Here is a 16857-nt window from a genome sequence, read left to right on the forward strand (position 1 = left end):
GCTAGGAGGCATCAGCTGAGCCCATCAGCAGGGACGTCCCACACTAACAGCCCTGCCTCCCATTCACCTCGCACCCTCTTGAGTGGCCCTCACACTCCCTGGCTTGAGCCCTGAACAAAAAACTATCAAAGAGAAAGCATAGTCCTGATCCCAAGGCCAGGATACTGTGGCCAGCATGCTCTTCCCTAGCCTGGCTTCCCCAGCTGGATCCAAAGTGCACTGCTCTCTGCTCAGCATCTTTCTTTGGTGCCTACTCCTCTCCAGAGCTGTGAAAGCAGCAAACATTTTTGTCCCAAGAGTTGAGGGACCTCTCAAAGCAAGCAGCCTGTATCTCCTCAGCAGGCACCTAGGGGTTTAGGTGACAGGAGAAAAGCAAAGTTTGCAGGCACATCTATGTTGACATCTATGCACAGTGGTCCGGACTCCATCTCCCTCCCTGCCCTGGGTGGTCATGCTCCTCTTGATGATGGCCTGATGCCTCAGCTCTGCATTGCCAACGCTGGTCATGCAGCTTTCACACATCTGCCTCCCTTGGCCTGGAGACCTTCAGAGACTCTCCGTCTGGCTGTCAGACTTCCCTGTGCCGCTGAGGAAACTCTGTTTGTGTGTTGACAGTTCCTGAGCATTAATTCACACCAAGTGCTATGCCCATTGCTGAGATAATCCTCTGTCCTAGGGAAGACTTTAACCTCTTCAGTACCTGCAGGAAGTGATACAAATGCAAGCGGAAAAACCAAGCTGTGCATACATTCCCATGAAAGTACTGCAGGAATCTCCCACATCCTCCACACCAGTGTCTGCCACAGCACAGTCCTTGTCTGCTGCACAACACCTATGGCATTTTATAATTTACTATGAAATTTAAGATGAAATCTACCAATATCAATGCAAAGTAATTCGTTTCTCGGAAAACATCACCATATGAACTTTATTTCTAAAACCTGAAGTGGCTTACTCAGCCCTGCAAAACTGTGGGTCATCGGCAGTACGGTCCTGCAGAAAGGGTATGGACCACAGTGAATTTCATCTCCTAAGGAGCCCCGTGTTTGCTGAACACAGTTCAGAATCACAGAATCACAGAATGGTTGAGGTTAGAGGGGAGCTCTGAAGACCATTTGGTCCAACCTCCCTGCTCAAGCAGAGTCACCTAGAGCACATTGCCCAGGACCCTGTCCAGACAGCTTTTGAATATCTCCGAGGAAGGAGACTCCACTACCTCTCTGGGCAGCCTGTTCCAGTGCTCTGTTACTCTCACAGTAAAGAAGTTTTTCATCATGTTCAGACAAAACTTCCTGTGTTTCAGTTTGTGCCCGTTTCCTCTCGTCCTGTCACTGGACACCACTGAAAAGAGTCTGGCTCCATCCTCTTGACACCCTCCCTTCAGATATTTATACACATTGATAAGCTCCCTCTCAGTCTTCTCTTCTCCATGCTGAACAGGCCCAGCTCTCTCAGCCTTTCCTCATATGAGAGATGCTCCAGTCCCCTAATCATCTTAGCAGCCCTTTGCTGCACTTGCTCCAGGAGCTCCATGTCTCTCTTGTCCTGGGGAGCCCAGAACTGGACACAGTACTCCAGATGTGGCCTCACCAGGGCTGAGTAGAGGGGGAGGATCACCTCCCTCAACCTGCTGGCAATGCTCTTCCTGATGCACTCCAGGATACCTTTGGCCTTCTTGGCCGCAAGGGTGCATTGCTGACTCATGACCCTAACCCAATCCTCTTCCACCAAGGGAAAGTCTTCCTTTCTCCAGATTTTCTGCCTGGTCTCCAGCATCTGGGATTGCTGAGGGCCAGGCCTACCAGTAAAAAAGTTGCTTCCCTTGTGCTGGCCATGCAAGAAATAGTCCTTCTAGTGACTGACAGTCCAGTAAAATTGGAGCCTTCTGCTGAGCTCGGGGCTGTCACCATGCCAGGTGCTGCACAGATGTATCAGGGCCGGCACTGACGTTCCCGAGCAGCCTTCAATAGGAGCACGGCAGGTGAAAAGCTGCAGCTTTTTTGCTGTAGGGCCCAGTCACCTTGTGAAGGGGACACCCCCACCCCCCGACAAAAGAGGAGAGTGAACACAGAGGCATCTTATCATCATAACGACAAAGAAGGGAAAGGAAGGAATGGAGGCACAGACTTGCAAGTAGATGGGGCAAGAACATGGCAGAGCAGGGGAAGAAACACAGACCCCCCCCAGCTGTCCCCCCCCCCCCCCCCCAGTTTATGCTGACAAGTGAAATGGAGATGCTTGCTAAGGATACATTTCTGCAGCTGAGCTCCTAAAGGTTGGTTCTTGGGCTATGTTAGCTGTGCAGGGCTAAAACGTGACTATGTCACAAATGATGTAGAGCTCAAATGGCTTTCAGAGATTTGGGATCATCAGCACTGTGCTGCATTTTTGCAGCCGGATCCCCCTGCTCCCTTCATCCAGGCATCTCCCCACCTAGGTCTCTCCTCCAGCCCCAACCTCTTCCTCCTTTTCCTTCCCACCGCACACCCACAGCTCCTCCACCCACCCGCTGAGAGCAGCCCTGGCCACGCACAGCCCCTCTGCTGCTCTCCTACTTCACATCCCCATTTCCCCCACACACCCTTGCCCTGCTCCTGGCTTCCCTTTTACCCATCCTCACACCTGAGGAGCATCCCCACCTGCACGACAGGTTCCCTTAGGCAGCCCCATGGCAAAACTTCCTGGACTTCCTAATCTCTGGGCCAGTTATAGCATAATCCTCAAGAACCATATACAAAGAAATCAACTCCCCTGGAAAGGTAAGAATTTAAAGCTGCTCACCCAGGACCAGCCGAATCCATCAGTCTGTGTCCTGTGACCCTAGGGGACCCTGGCCACGAAATGCAGAAAGCAACTGTAACGTGAGCTAGGAAGGTGCCTTATTTCTGTTAAAGTGCTGAAGATTGATCCTCTGCTCAGACGCTTTGATGGATCAGGCTGAATTGTGTCCTGGCTATTTAATACGTTGCTGGCTTTTTTAAAGAAAGGGAATGGAGCCAGGGCATGAGTTAAACTGGCCAGTGGCTGGCTGCTATCCAGGCAAGGCAGATTTCTAATGGTGCAGGTGAGAGAGATGAGGAGGGTTGGGAATCTTCATTGGCACTGAGAAGCTGGGTCAGACCCTCCATGCTCCCCTGACACATCCAGCCAGACGCATACATTTCTTTTTGCAAAGGTCAGATTTTGACTAAAACAATCTTGAAAAAATAGGTGTAAGCTGTGAAGCGTGCACCCTGTTACAGGACGAGATGTGCACACACACAGTGCCCGGCTGCTTCTTTTCTGCATTGCTGTTCAAATATGTGATAGGTTTTCTCAGTCATCAGAGGAGGGAGGGTTGAAGGATCAAATAATGGTCATATTTCCTTGCTTTCTGTGTCAGGCTAGCTGTGCTTTTGCTTTTCTCAGAGAAACCATTTTGGCTTCGTTGCACAATTCCCTCCAGACAAAGGAACGGCTTTGGGGGCCAGCCAAACCAAATGCTAAAGCACATCTTGTGAAAGACCCTTGACCCCCACTCTCCTCCAAGCATCTTTGGGAAACCTTTCCGGCATCCCCTCACCAGAGCCCTAATGATAGGAACACATTGGGGAATTCAGCAATGATGGGGTTTGTGCTAGCTGAACTAATACTGGAAGGAGCCTAAACACACCCTGCTTCTTAAGTCATGTTTGGTTCAAGATCATGTAACCCCCACTAACCTGAGTGAAAAAACATCTCTCCTCTCTCCCCCCTTGGCTGCCTGCTAGTAAAACATCTTGTAATCAGGTCTCAGGGCATGCGGGCAGCACACACTTCCAGAGCTGCTGTTGTATTTCATAGCCATCTTTTTCAGTCGGCTCCTCTTTGGTTTTGGTGACCTTCACCTCGGCAGCAAACCTGACTTTTATTGGATCATTTATTCTCCAACCTGCCATAGCACTGAGGGTGTCTCCCATGTCACCTTAAAGACTAGTTTCTAAACCCAGATGTAAGGCTTGCACAGAATAGCCAGTCTAACAGCTACTTTTATTCTATTCTTTCCCCAGCGCAGTGCAGCTTCAGAGATATTATCAAGCATTTGCACATGCATAGTTTTGTTTGAACAATCTCTGGAAATTCAGCAGTTTAAAACATTGTTTTTATAGGCCTGGACTTGTGTTTGGGACCAGACAGACCAGAGGACTACAGTGAGCTAAGGGACAAGGGGACAAACCTAGAAAATAAATATATTTTGGTTAAATAGAGCAGCCTGAGAAGCTGCCTTCAGTCTATCTCAGCTTTGCTTGGTGTTAGACGGCAGTATTAGAAGGCCTGTTTGCTGCCTTGCTCTGATTTTTTTTTTTACCCAGCATCTACAGGGTCAAGGATGCCTCAGGTTTCCCGTAGTAATTCTCAGTCTCACTGGTAAAGCTTTTATTAATTATTAGTGTTCTTCCTGCATTTCGGCAAAATGTCTCACCTTCTAATCCACTTCTCCCAGCATCCTCAAAACATTTGTAACTGCTAAGTAAAAAATTGGTTTCCTTTGGCTAAAGGCTTTCAGAAGACATTTGGAGCAGGGCTCCACAGCCGGCTCATTTACTTCACTCAGGTTTCTGCTGTCTTCTCTAATTCGGAAGAAGCTTAAAGATTGCCCCTCCAGGCAGTGATGCTGCCAGCGGTTGTCTGTGAAAAGTGGGGAGAGTAGCAGTGGGTCAAATTCAATCTATTTTCTGAAGTAGAAAGGACAGGCTTTTTGCTGTACATTGCCTCTTCCTCAGTCCATAATCCTACTGTGCTTGCTGGGTGTCAGTTTTATTGTTGCTGTCAAAAAAATAGTAGCCCATGTTCCACACCTGTGAAGCTGCTTGACTGGCACCTCTAATGTCACAAGCTTTAGCTTTTGAGCAGCTAATGTAGATCAAGGTCACCTCACATCCTTGCTCTGTTAGTACCTGGGTCAAGATGTAAATGTGATGTGCCCTACTTGACCAGAAGGCACATGCGCCAGCGCAGGAACTGCTCTCACCTGAGGGTCCCTCACCAGGTCTCTCCAGGAGTATGAACCTCTCTGCCCTTCCCCTGAAGGAGGTGCACCTCGTAGGGGAAAGAATGAAGAGGGGTTTGTTTTGTTTTGTTTTGTTTTTTGCAAAAATGTGTCTTTGGCACAGCCTCCATATTGACCTGCCATGAAACCACCTTGTCATGCTCTCATGTTATTGATTGATTGAATAGAGGGAAAAGCAGGATTGCCTTGAAATCCATTGCCTACCACCTGACGTGCAGACTTTACAAGTCCCGAACAAGTCCCATGTAAGACTGGCTACGCCAGGTGATAGATTTACACTGGAGAGATGAATCCATTGGAAACAATGTCTTCAGGGTAGTCTGCAGAATCTGAAGATGCTCACTCCCAAATGGGAATTCCCAGCTTTAGCTCTAATTAAAACTTGCTAGTTCACTCCTCTGAGAAGCTCCCACAAGACTCACATCTAAGGTCAAGATGTTGTAGATCTATTTATATATTCACTCTGACTGGGATCAGACCTGGAGCCTGTTTTCAAGACCTGGGAGCTTTAAAACTAGGAAAAAGAAATCATTAAAACCTGTTAATGTGTACTTCATCCTGAGAGCATTTGCTAATTAAAAAAAAAGGAAAACCAAAACACTTCTTCTCCTTGTTTCAGATAAACTATTTAAAGTTAATTGAATGGGACCAGGATTAATATTCCTACTGTGTTTTCTGTGGAGGTGTTTCTGAGATTTAACCTACCAGGAGGCCTATTTCTCTTAGCCCAGTTTAATAACAATTATGTCCCAGCTGTGAAGCACAGAGTTCAGTGAGGAGGCAAAGTTGCTGACCCAGCCTCCTGCTTAAAATACCATCTCAGAGATTTAAAGTGTGTTTCTAGTGGAGGCCAGCATCAGCCTAATGAGATGATTAGATCTAACAGAGGGATCTATGTTTCTAGGCTCTTTCTCATGCAGCAAGGACTATACAAGCATATTTCTTTGCAGACTGGTTGTCTGCAGCATCTTCCAACCCAAGACCCAAACTACCGGGTCTTCACTGAGTCATTTTAGAAGCATTCTGGGTGCACCAACTCTGAACTGGGTAGCGGTGCAGCAATCCCATGCTTTGTAGACGGAAAGTTTAAGAGATGCTCTAAACCCACATGGGATGCAGGTGGGGACATGGCAACCAAAGCTAATGCTTTTCTGCAAGGGAGGAAATGTGGTCAGCGCTGAGCACACAGGACTTACTGGTGATACCTTGGCCCTCCCTCAGCCCTTGGTCTGTAGACATGCTTTAGCAGGCACTTGCATGTGAGCAAGGGCAACCATAACTTTTGGGCACAGAGTCCTATTACCTTGTCAAATAGGCCAATTTGCTAGGTAGCTCTAAAACCCCAGGTGCCCCCAGTACATGACAGGGAGTGCACGTCCTAGCCATCGGTAACAGTTATAACCAGATAAGGGGATGTGCAGGGAGCAGGACAGCACACGGGGATAGCCATCTTTGCCGAGAAAACAAGTGTAAAAGAGCTTTGCTTAACTCTCTCTGAATAAACAACATCTATCAATAAGGGCGAGGAGGTACTAAGGAAATCAGGATTCTCTGTGTAGCAGCACTAGTATTTAGAAAATAGTATATGAAGCATCCTGACCACCAGCCTTGCTGGTTGCCTTTCCCAAGAGAGGAGCTGGTTACCTGAGTCCACAACCTCTATTTTTAATACCAGGGAGGCCAGCAGGTCTCCTGCATTCGCTGGAGCCAGTCCCATGCACCAAAGCTCGCAGTCCCCAAGGCCATCAAACTCAGCACTAGACACCTTTGGGCACTAATGTGGTGCCCAAAGTATCGAGACAACTACCCAAGAGATCTCTCAGTTCCAGAAAGGGCATGTTCCTGGCTCATCTGAACAGAGGATGTTGGTTTTAACCTCCTTTTTCCTCTTTATTCAACACGTAATGGTAAAGAAGTATGTGTCTGACCCATGCATAGGAAATTCTGACCAGTTTGTTAGCAGATATATAGAAGTCAGTGCCTCTCACAGAACTGCGGATATCAAGGCCGTGTTACTCAATAGCCATCTGCCCCATGTGGACTATGTGGGTGGCTGGAGGGACACACAGGGAGGCAGTATCCATGGGCCAGTCTAGGTTTTGAATACCACGCTATTTTATAATGCGAAGTTAGGCCAGGTGCTGAGGGTTAAGAAGGGTTTTGTGAATATACACTTAAATCTGATTTTAATTTATCAATGTATGTACAGTTTCCTGCCGACAAAGCTGTTGGAAAGAATGGAGCAATCTCCCGTGAGCAGCAGCCAGCGCAGTAACAAGCCTGTTACTATGGAAATGAGGTTGTTACCCTTTCACAGCTCCCCAGCAACTGGGGTGCTCTGGCTCAGCATCCGACAAACTCTCTGTTCGCGAAGGATGTATAAGCAAGTGATAACCGAGGTGACAGCAACCCCAAACCCAAGGTAGGGCTGGAGAACTTGTTACGAACAGCCTGTGTAGGGATGGTTGCAGGGCAGCATGGCCCGGGACACATCCTGCCGCTGCTGAGCCAACTTGAGCGGGCGGGCAGGCACTCGCAGTGTCACGTTGGCTGCCCTGTTCGCAGTTTGGGGCTTAGTCAAATAGGCAGCCTAGCAAGGGCTTGCTCTGTTTTCCCTGCCCAGCAGGATCCTGGCCCAGCTTGCAGCTCTTGGTGGAGCTTGGACCTTGTTCCTCCTCTTAGGGCAACCAAACCTGCACTGAGCTGCTGAGGAGTGCAGGACTCTCCTTCGGTGTTGTGTGCAGTGTCCTTACAGCTCTGCTACACACATTTCCTCTAGTCTTTACCCTTTTTGCACAGACAGCGTCAGTGAATAAGCCTGCACATTTACCTCTATAGGGCAGGTAGGAGTCCCATGTGAGCAGACAGGGCCAAGCAGCCTCATGCTCCTCATGAGAGTGATAGAAGAGCTGGATGGAAAAAACACTCTCTGGATGCATTCGCTGCTGGCACCCGGAGTGAGCAGTGAGGATAAAGCAGTGAAAGGGGACTGCAGCCAGCATGTGCCAGACCTTTTCCTTTGGATTTTGGATGCTGATGGAGGAGACTGTACCTGCATGTTGCTCAAGATTTACATATTCAACTTCCAAAGATAGTCAAAAACTACACAAATCCACTACAAACAGAGCAGGCGCTGCGTAGCTTGGGAGCAAGATGCAAATCTAGGAGCAAGTGCATTCGTCATAGCTGGGGGCAAAACCTGGACAGTGGTGGTAATATCAGAACTGCTGAGGTTAAAGCCCTCTTTATTCCTCCCTTCCCCACCTCCAGGTGGAGATGTTGGCCCAGCACTAGCATGGTGGCTCAACTCCTATCAGAAGCATGAAGTATTATAATCTTCAGCAGGCAAAGACCAGAGACACCTCTGGTAGGAGTCTTTTCCCAGCAGCAGAGGCACATAGGTAAATTGGGAGGTGGAGGGGGGTGAATTACTGAACAGAAGCACACGCTCTCCCTTGCGGTACACAAGGGCCAGGTCTCCACCTTCTCTCTCCTGCCCCCCTCCCCTCTTCCCCCATGAAAGGGCAGCAAGCTGGCATAAAGCTGCTCTCAGTAGAGCAATGTGAGACCTTTACACATGGCCGGGCACAGTCCGCAGAAGGAGAAAGTGGTTGTGCACACCTGGGAACAGCTCCAGGCCCTGCCACAGCTCACAAAGCAATCCTGAAGGACCTTTGCGCTGCTTAGCCTCGGGCTGTAAACGTTCAGAGCACACTGTGGCATGGAGCAAATGGTCAAAAGAGGAAAGGAAGTATTGAAGGGGAAAAGAAAAAAGAACCTTCCATCTTCAGCTTACAGCAGCACATAGTCAGCCACCTTCAACAAGTACATGTGTATGAAGCCGAACAAAATACATCTTCTGCATTTTCATTCCTGAAGCTGTAGGACTCCCACCCCTCCTTCAGTGGATATGTGAGCCAGCAAGGGGGTGGATAGAGGAGGTTAGTTCTACTTTAAAGGTAGTAATGATTCAGGGATGGGGAAAACTTAGGAAAATGGCCTTGCTGCTTTAAAATTGTTTGCACGTTGCAGGCTCCCAAATGGCTTTGTTGCTTTGTCTTTGCCTTCTCCCAGGTCAGCACACAAGCAAGGCGCTCTAGGCCTCAGATTGGCAAACGTTCACCCTTTAGCAGCAAATAGTAGAGACTCTGATAGAAAACTGTGTAAGAGAAAACCTCCGGATTTGGAGGGGGTGTATGTCTGGATGTTTAGAAAATTTTTAGCATGCCTATAATTCTGTTTGCACAGACTATATCAATCACACACACACACACACACACACACACACACACACACACGTGTAAATATATATATATATATATTTATTTGTTTTTGCATATGTTGTCTTTTCATCCAGAATCTTTTACAGCATGGGCCAGCCAGCCACAGTACATTATGGATAGTGCCGTGGATCGAAATGGTGCTAGCTGTCTCTTAGTCATCACTAGTGAGTCCTTCAGCCTTTACAGTACAAATCCCATCTGCAAACGCAGCTTCACTTGCGGGAGCTCGCTCCCTTTTGTGCATGGTCTCACTGCTGCTCCAGACACTGCTGGCTTTTCCAGCATACACAGTTTCCCTCTCATTATAAAATATCCGCGGCCGAGCTTATCTAGCAAGTACAGTCAGTACAAAATGGCCATTCATCTGGCCCCCAGACAGAGCTGGGAATACATTAGATTCTGCACTGAGAAGACTGGGGCTCTGCGCGTTCATCTGTGGCCAACATTAAACATTGGCCCTATAGAACAGTCCCAGATCGGTAGTTTATGAGCTCAAAGCCCAGCTGACAAAAGGAACGGCTATGCGATCTGCTGCGAGTGCTCGCAGAAGCTGTGTGTGCCTTCAGAGCTACCCAGAAACAACGCAACTGTGATTAACACAGCACAAAGCCCAGCCAGCTGCTGTGCAGAGGCAGAGTATTTTGGGGGCCACGTCCTGGGACTTTTCAGTCGGCTGGGAGGGTGGGCAGAGCCAGTTTGCATTTGCCTGCGATGGACTGTGGACCCATGGCTGAGGAAAGCTGAGACAGGAGTGGAGCAAGGTGTGATTGTGAATTTACATCTCTGTGCACAGAATCACCCTATCACTTTTTATCTAACTGTGAACACAGGCTGTGGAAACCCAGTACAAAACTGTGTGTGGTTAAAGCAGCTCACATTTGCAAGTCCAGCGTGCTAGAAAACAACAGTAACTGGCCAGCTTAGTTGTAGCAAGCTATAAAACCTTGCAGTGTTCAAGAGACCCATGGCTTGAAATGCAATAGGTCTGATAGCCAAGACAAAGGTATTATACTCATTGTTCAGAATTAGCAAGGCCTGCCCCAAACAAGGAATCTACAAAACATGAAGCTTTTGGCACTGCAGACCTGATTCTCAAAAGCACCAGTCAAGAGCCTGCTCTCCTGCTGCTGTCTCAAAGTCTCCCATCCCAACATGTGATTATCAAGTCAGTAGTTGCAAGGATCATTTGGAGCCTTCATGGACAGTGGTAAGGCAGAAAAGGACCTTTTTAGATGGCTTACATGGGAAAACTGTGCCCAATAGCCTCAGGAAAAATTAACATCTGAGCATTCTCCTAGCTGAAACCATGACTGCTAGAGGAGCCAGTCCTGCCCCTTGTTGAAAAGAGCACTTTTATTGATGCAGCTTTGATAGATTTTTCAAGGGAGCTGTGAAAGTTGAATCTACACCCAAAGAGGAGTGCCCACACTTTTCTGACAGTGCAGGGAAGTCGGGCACGCTGCGGGCTCTGAAGCCCTGGTGCGGCAGGCTCCGGCATATATGGGCATTGCGAGAACGGTCCCTGTCACTGCACTGCATGGGGTGCCCACCTGGTGTTCCTCAGTCTGTAAGGTAGCGAGGCCAATTGAGGATTCAACGAAAGAACTCTTGCCACTGTATTTTAAAGGCTGATCTGACATTAAAGGAAATTATCATACGTAATATTTCAGTATCTAACACTGCAAAGAAGCAAGCTCGTCTCATAGGATTGTTTCCCTGCATAGATCAGCGGCAGCAGTAGGACAGCTAAGTATCTGCACAAGGTGCCAGTAATCAAAACAGTGCTCTGCAGCCATAGTAGCTATCAACCAACAGCAAACTTTGGAAATCAGGGATATAGAGACTGGAGGAACTAGTAGGGACTGTGCTTTCATTCCCGGCAGGAAATTTAAAGTGAGGAGGAATCAGGAAACTATTGACTGGATTGGATCAGGTCCACGTTCCCTTCTGGATATCTCCTGGGGCAACATCCTCTGACTCCAAGAGAGGTCTTTGCTGGTGACGGTTACTGAAGTCCACCAAAACCTGCAGGGGATGATTCCCAGTGCTCTCCATAGGAAGCTAAACACCTGTACAAGCAGCAGGTTTTCATTCAGGATACTCACTGTATTACTTGGGGCATTTGAGCATCAGTGTTAGACACAGTTTGTTTCTATATCATTGATTACTGTGTATTCCAAGAGCAGCAGTTCAGAAGTGGCATCATTGATTTCTTCTAATTATAAATCCTATAGAAAGTCTTCAGCTTGCAGCAGTCAGTTTTCCTCTCAGTGGAACCAATAAAAGTTAAGAGTTGCTCCCTGGTTACCATCATTACAACAATAAAAAGCCAGAGTAATTGAAAAGTGAATCAGGAAAACTACCAGATTTGCGAGCAATGATGACAGAAAAAATTACATGGGAGTCCAAATCCAATGCAAAGTTGTGTCTCTGACTGCATCAAGCTGGAGCCCAGTCTGGACAAAGTTCTGTGCTATGATTTTGGTTCCAGAAGACATACTTACCTAATGGAAGAAATGTCTCCAGCATGCAAGTACCGGGAACTTAGGGCAAGCCAGAAATGAAGTAGAACCAAGGAATATATGCTTGCCGACAGGCCGAATGCTCAGGACACAAGCCAGTAAGAGTGTCTTTGAACCCCATCTGAGATGGCTCCTCTTCCTAAAAGACAAAATCATAAAGGAAAAATAATAAAAAAGAATAAATTCTCCCTATATTAGCATAAGGCCTAAAAGCAAGAGCTGGAGACTCAGCAACAGATGCATTTTAGCAAGACAACAATTGTTTCCCACTACACAGATTAACTGGTACAGAAAGACCCAGAAAGCCACAAGTCATTACAGTTTCCACATTATTAAGCAGATTAGAAGATACCAATGATTGTTTTTGTAATTCAAGTAGCTTGAAGCAAGACAACAGGTAGCATCACAGTAGCCTCTACAAAAGTTTGCTAATAGCGATGCTGCTATAAAGGGAGATCTGCAAAGGAAAGGAACAATGTATGCCAACATAGGGGATGGTGTGCCTCAAGGTTAGTTTTCACACACGTAATTCTGAGTTCTTTCAAAGTAAAATCCCCACATCTAAGAAATTCCTGGGCTAGTCTTCATTCTCTATTTTATCCTTAAAGAGGTTAAATGAAATGTGCCAAGTCTTTATGTGCCAGGGAGATACTCTGCCAGGGAAATGACCTGTAAGCTAGTTGATGGACATGCTCTGACAACAGTAACAGCAACTGGATGGCATCCTAACACTAAGCTGAGATTACTTGCAGCACTGGGAGCCAACCAGTCACTTGCAGTCCAGCATCCTGGTCCACAGGCAATCACTGGCAGGGTGCTGACTAGCTAGGGATGGGGAATGGTTTGCTGCCTGCCTTTGTCTCAAGCTGTCTGGTTAACGAGGGAGCTGGCATTCTCCACACCACTTCTCTAGCCCAGGGAGAGTTGCTGCTGGGGGCAAGAGAAGCAGAAATAGTGATGACAAGGAAAGCAAAGAGTCAATAGACTGCTGCTGCTGTGCCTCCACGTCCCTTGGCTACCTATCAGGAGAAGATAGCAGGAATGTGGAACCTGCCAATGTCTGTCTTTGCCTCCCAGGTTGTGTCATTGTTCTGATGAAGCTGACCCATGCTGGAAGCAGACATGAAAGAGCAGGGGTCTGATCCAGAGATGTTACTCTTCCACTACAGTAGCCTTGGGACATAGCGAGGCAGATCCTGAAGCACTTAATCCTCCTTTACTTCTTGCTCTCCACAAGGCCAGCACGCACACACCATTCAGGAAGTCCCTCTTCTGTAAGTACCTTGCCTGCGTCAAGTCTGTGAGCACTTCCAGCATGTCCAAAGGAGGCTCGCATGTCCCTGCAGACATCCTGAGAAAAGGACATATGAGGAAGCCTAAAACTAAAGTACGCAGTAAAGAGCAGATCGCAGTGACACTTCTGTGGACATAGAAGCACTCACAGGGGTGAGCATTCATCCAGTAGTGGGTAAACATAGGTCTTAGATAACTTATAGAAAGACAATTCCCTGAAAGGGAGAGAAAAAAAACCCAAAACTACAGCAAAAAAGTTTGTATTGATCTCAGAAAACTTTCTTAGAACCAAGAACAGGGAAAAATGCTCTAACATCGATTGCACCTCCCATCCTGATGGGATGGAGTGAACCACACAAAGACAGGCTGCTCAGATTGATATGAAGTGACCACTAGGATGAAATTATGGGTTTTGGCATATGGATGCATTCAGGAAGATGCCAGGGCTCCAGTATGGGTGTGAGTTCCCCATGGACAAAGACCACAAGGGAAAGCAGGAGCTGGGCGGCTGGTGAGAAAGCTCTGCTTTTACCCCAGAACAGATCCCCTACCCAGAGGGTTCAGCTCACTCCCTAGACATTTACACCTCAAGCACCTCTTCTGCTGAAGGCAGGTCAGGTTCTCCTCCATGGTGCTGGTGCATGTTCAGCACAGCTAGACAAGCAGACTTGACTGAGATTACTTGTAGTTCTGAGGGTCAACTGCCTTCCAGGGGTGGGAGGGAGGCAGCCTCAAGGTGTTCTGCAAACCTCCACCAATGATGCCTCCTGACACCGCTGTAAGACAACTGTACATGATAGCCCCTGTTTCCACACCTCTAGTTGCCAGGAGAAACGCTTTTCATAATCATGCCGGTTGTGAAGTACAGAGTTACTCAATTTTACTTGTTCTTTTAAAGCAGAATATGGGAGGACAGATTTCTTCATGCACAACAAAGCAGGCTGGAAATTTGTGAGTAAATACCAGGGGGATTTGCAATGCCAACTTTGAACTGTGAGACAAGGGACCACTGGTGACAATTATGTGCTTGCTATTTTTAGCTGGGCAGCATGAACACTGTTTTCCTTGAGGAACAAGGACAGGAGCACAACTACCAAACCCAACAGATGGGCTTTTCAGAGAATTCATCTGGGACAAAGATGGGAACTTTAGCTCTTGCCGGTGCTGTCTGCTACAATTTTCCACAAATTTTCTATACCAGGCTTTTAATCGTTGCACATAAAAAAAAGAAAAAGAATTGTAGAGATCAGTGCTTCTAAGTGTAGGTGAACAAATATGTATGAATGTGTGCAAATCTGTCTGTCAATACACACACACAAACACACACACACATACAGACATACATATTTCAGGGGTCTGGGTTTAATCAAAGTGCACTTGTTTTCCTCCGTTAATCACTTTGAGGATTAACGATTTTTCGTCTGTGCAATGAGGTGTGGAACAGTGGTCAGGGAAAATGACCTTAGATAACACACTGAGCAGCGAGGAACCAATAAGATTGCTCCTGCCCTTATCAGGCTGGGGGGAAAGAGGGGGGTTTCATGCTATTCCATTTCCGAAATGCTGGATCTGCAGTCTGATCGCATGCTATCACCACACTCTAACTGTAGCAGCAAGCGCAAGTTCGCATCTCTTTTCCTCCGCCACAGTTTTAAGTCAGAGATGTTGTTTGGCCTTTCTGAAGTTTCTTGCATGTTTGGCTAGAGATGGTTGTAAAAGTCCTGGTGCTCACTGCCTAGGGCAAACCAGTGTTTTGGGCCGTAAGGGCTGTTATTTAAGGTGATATATATGATGACCCCCTGCCTCTAGTCAGCAGCTGGGGAGAGACTGCAGACTGACTCAGAGCACTTCTGCCCTTCTTTGTTGACTGCACTGGTGGCTCAAAGAGACTGGCCTCCTCCCTTGGCTGTGTGAGTCAGCTGGTGTGAATGCCCTCTCTTGTGTACCATTAGCAGACATTAATACCATGAAGCTTATACATATGCATCATTCTTCTGCTGCAAAGTGTTCACTTCCACATATTCTGTAGGAATCCGCTGTTTTTAAAGTAGGTGTCTGGTATGTCTGGGATCTACAGCAGAATCAGCTAAGAGGGAAATGTTCTCTGCTTGTGCTCTCCACACAGATGCAACTGGGGTCAGAAGGAAAAAGGGGCAGGGAGAAGGTTGTGGCTCATGGCTAGGAGTGGGAGGTGACAGGGGAACGTCTTGGGGAGTTATCTGTGCTGGGATGGCAGGCACTGATGGTGGATTGCTGCATCTCCAGCCTGGAAAGCCACCTCTGTACAAGACTATGCTTCTCTCTACTGCTCCGCTGTCAATAAATAACATGGCAAGAGCTCTGGCAATGTTCATTTGTAATGTTCTTTACTGTTGCTGCTAAATGAACCTAGAAGAGCAAACTTTGCGAGGTTATGTTGAGGTGTTGAAAGCAAACATGAGTAGGGAGCTGTGATGTGCCGGCATGCCTCTCTTCCTTTGAGTACCACGCTTGTAACCACTAGCCAAGTCTAACTCGGTCTCTTCCTGCAGTTCGACATGCAGAGGATAACACTGGAGGAGCTGAAACACATCCTCTACCATGCGTTCCGGGACCACTTAACGATGAAGGACATTGAAAACATCATTATCAATGAGGAGGAGAGTTTAAATGAAAACTCTGGCAACTGCCAAACAGAGTTTGAAGGTGAGCAAGTTCCTGTGTTTCTATTCAATGATTCTCTTTCTGCTTCGTTTGTGGAAGTCTGAGTCTGGTCAGCAACACATCCAACCAGCAAGGGTGCAAGGGAGCTAGGCTATTTAGAGTAAGCAGCAATTACACACTTAAAGAGCTCAGGAGCTGGCCTTTAACCTTCTTCCATGTGGTTGAAATAAAGTCGATCCTGTCCTCAGGCAGAGGTATGGACTAGTGGGTCCTTTGAAGTGCTCATGGCCTTTCTCTCCTTGGCAGGATTCATGCAGAGGGCCATGCAGCCCACGCTAAGGTAAGTGTCTAAGATAGATTGACTTTCCCTACAGAAATATGCATCTCTGCTCGCTTACCTAGAGAGACTTTATAGGCACCAGGCTCCTAAGCTAGCAAGCTGCGTTAGGCTTGTACTGTTCAATGGTGTAGTCATTGCCATGTTCAAAATCTTGTTTATGGGCAAAAAGGAAGTGTATATATAAGTAAAGCCAAGAATTTATTGTTAGTATAATTGAAATCCTAAGATCTAATCATTATTAGTCCAGATCTAATTGTTACAGAAAAAGAAAGACTAATAATGCAGTTAGAGTACACATATAGAGAAAAAAACACAGCAATAGTTTAAAATTATAACACACACACACACACACTTCTTAGTTTCTACCCCTTTCCTTGGTGTTACACTCACACTTCCACTGCTCTTCTGGGTCCTAAGGTCAGTGGTTTCATTCTGGTCTTGGCAGGGGAGGGTGTTATGGCAACTCATCAGCCTCTAGAGTCCTTTGCTGGGAGGAATATGCTCCACTTGGGGTCCTATTTTTATGTTTGATAACATACTTTCACACCTTTCTCTTTTTTCATTGGTCTACAGCTCTGGGTTACATCCACATTTACTATATATAGTGACATTTATGTATGTTAGATACCATTTCTTTGTTTATCCAGCTCCAAGTCTGCATTTTTTTAACTGACCAGTAGTGGGTTGTTTATAGCCATGGGGTCTTCAGTGGCAGCCTGTGCCCCATTTCTCATCATCCCACACCTG

General features: G+C 47.0%; 1 protein-coding gene across 1 annotated transcript in view; it reads left to right on the forward strand.

The window, feature by feature from the left end:
- The window catches only part of CALN1 (calneuron 1), a 139997-nt gene that overhangs the window by 115889 nt on the left and 7251 nt on the right, over positions 1 to 16857 (forward strand). Inside the window, exon 5 of the mRNA XM_067309604.1 lies at positions 15659 to 15812. Within this exon, the coding sequence (XP_067165705.1) occupies positions 15659 to 15812 (154 nt within the window). The remainder of the gene's footprint in view (positions 1 to 15658; positions 15813 to 16857) is intronic.

Source organism: Apteryx mantelli, chromosome 22, assembly GCF_036417845.1.
Source record: "Apteryx mantelli isolate bAptMan1 chromosome 22, bAptMan1.hap1, whole genome shotgun sequence".
Classification (NCBI taxonomy): domain Eukaryota; kingdom Metazoa; phylum Chordata; class Aves; order Apterygiformes; family Apterygidae; genus Apteryx; species Apteryx mantelli.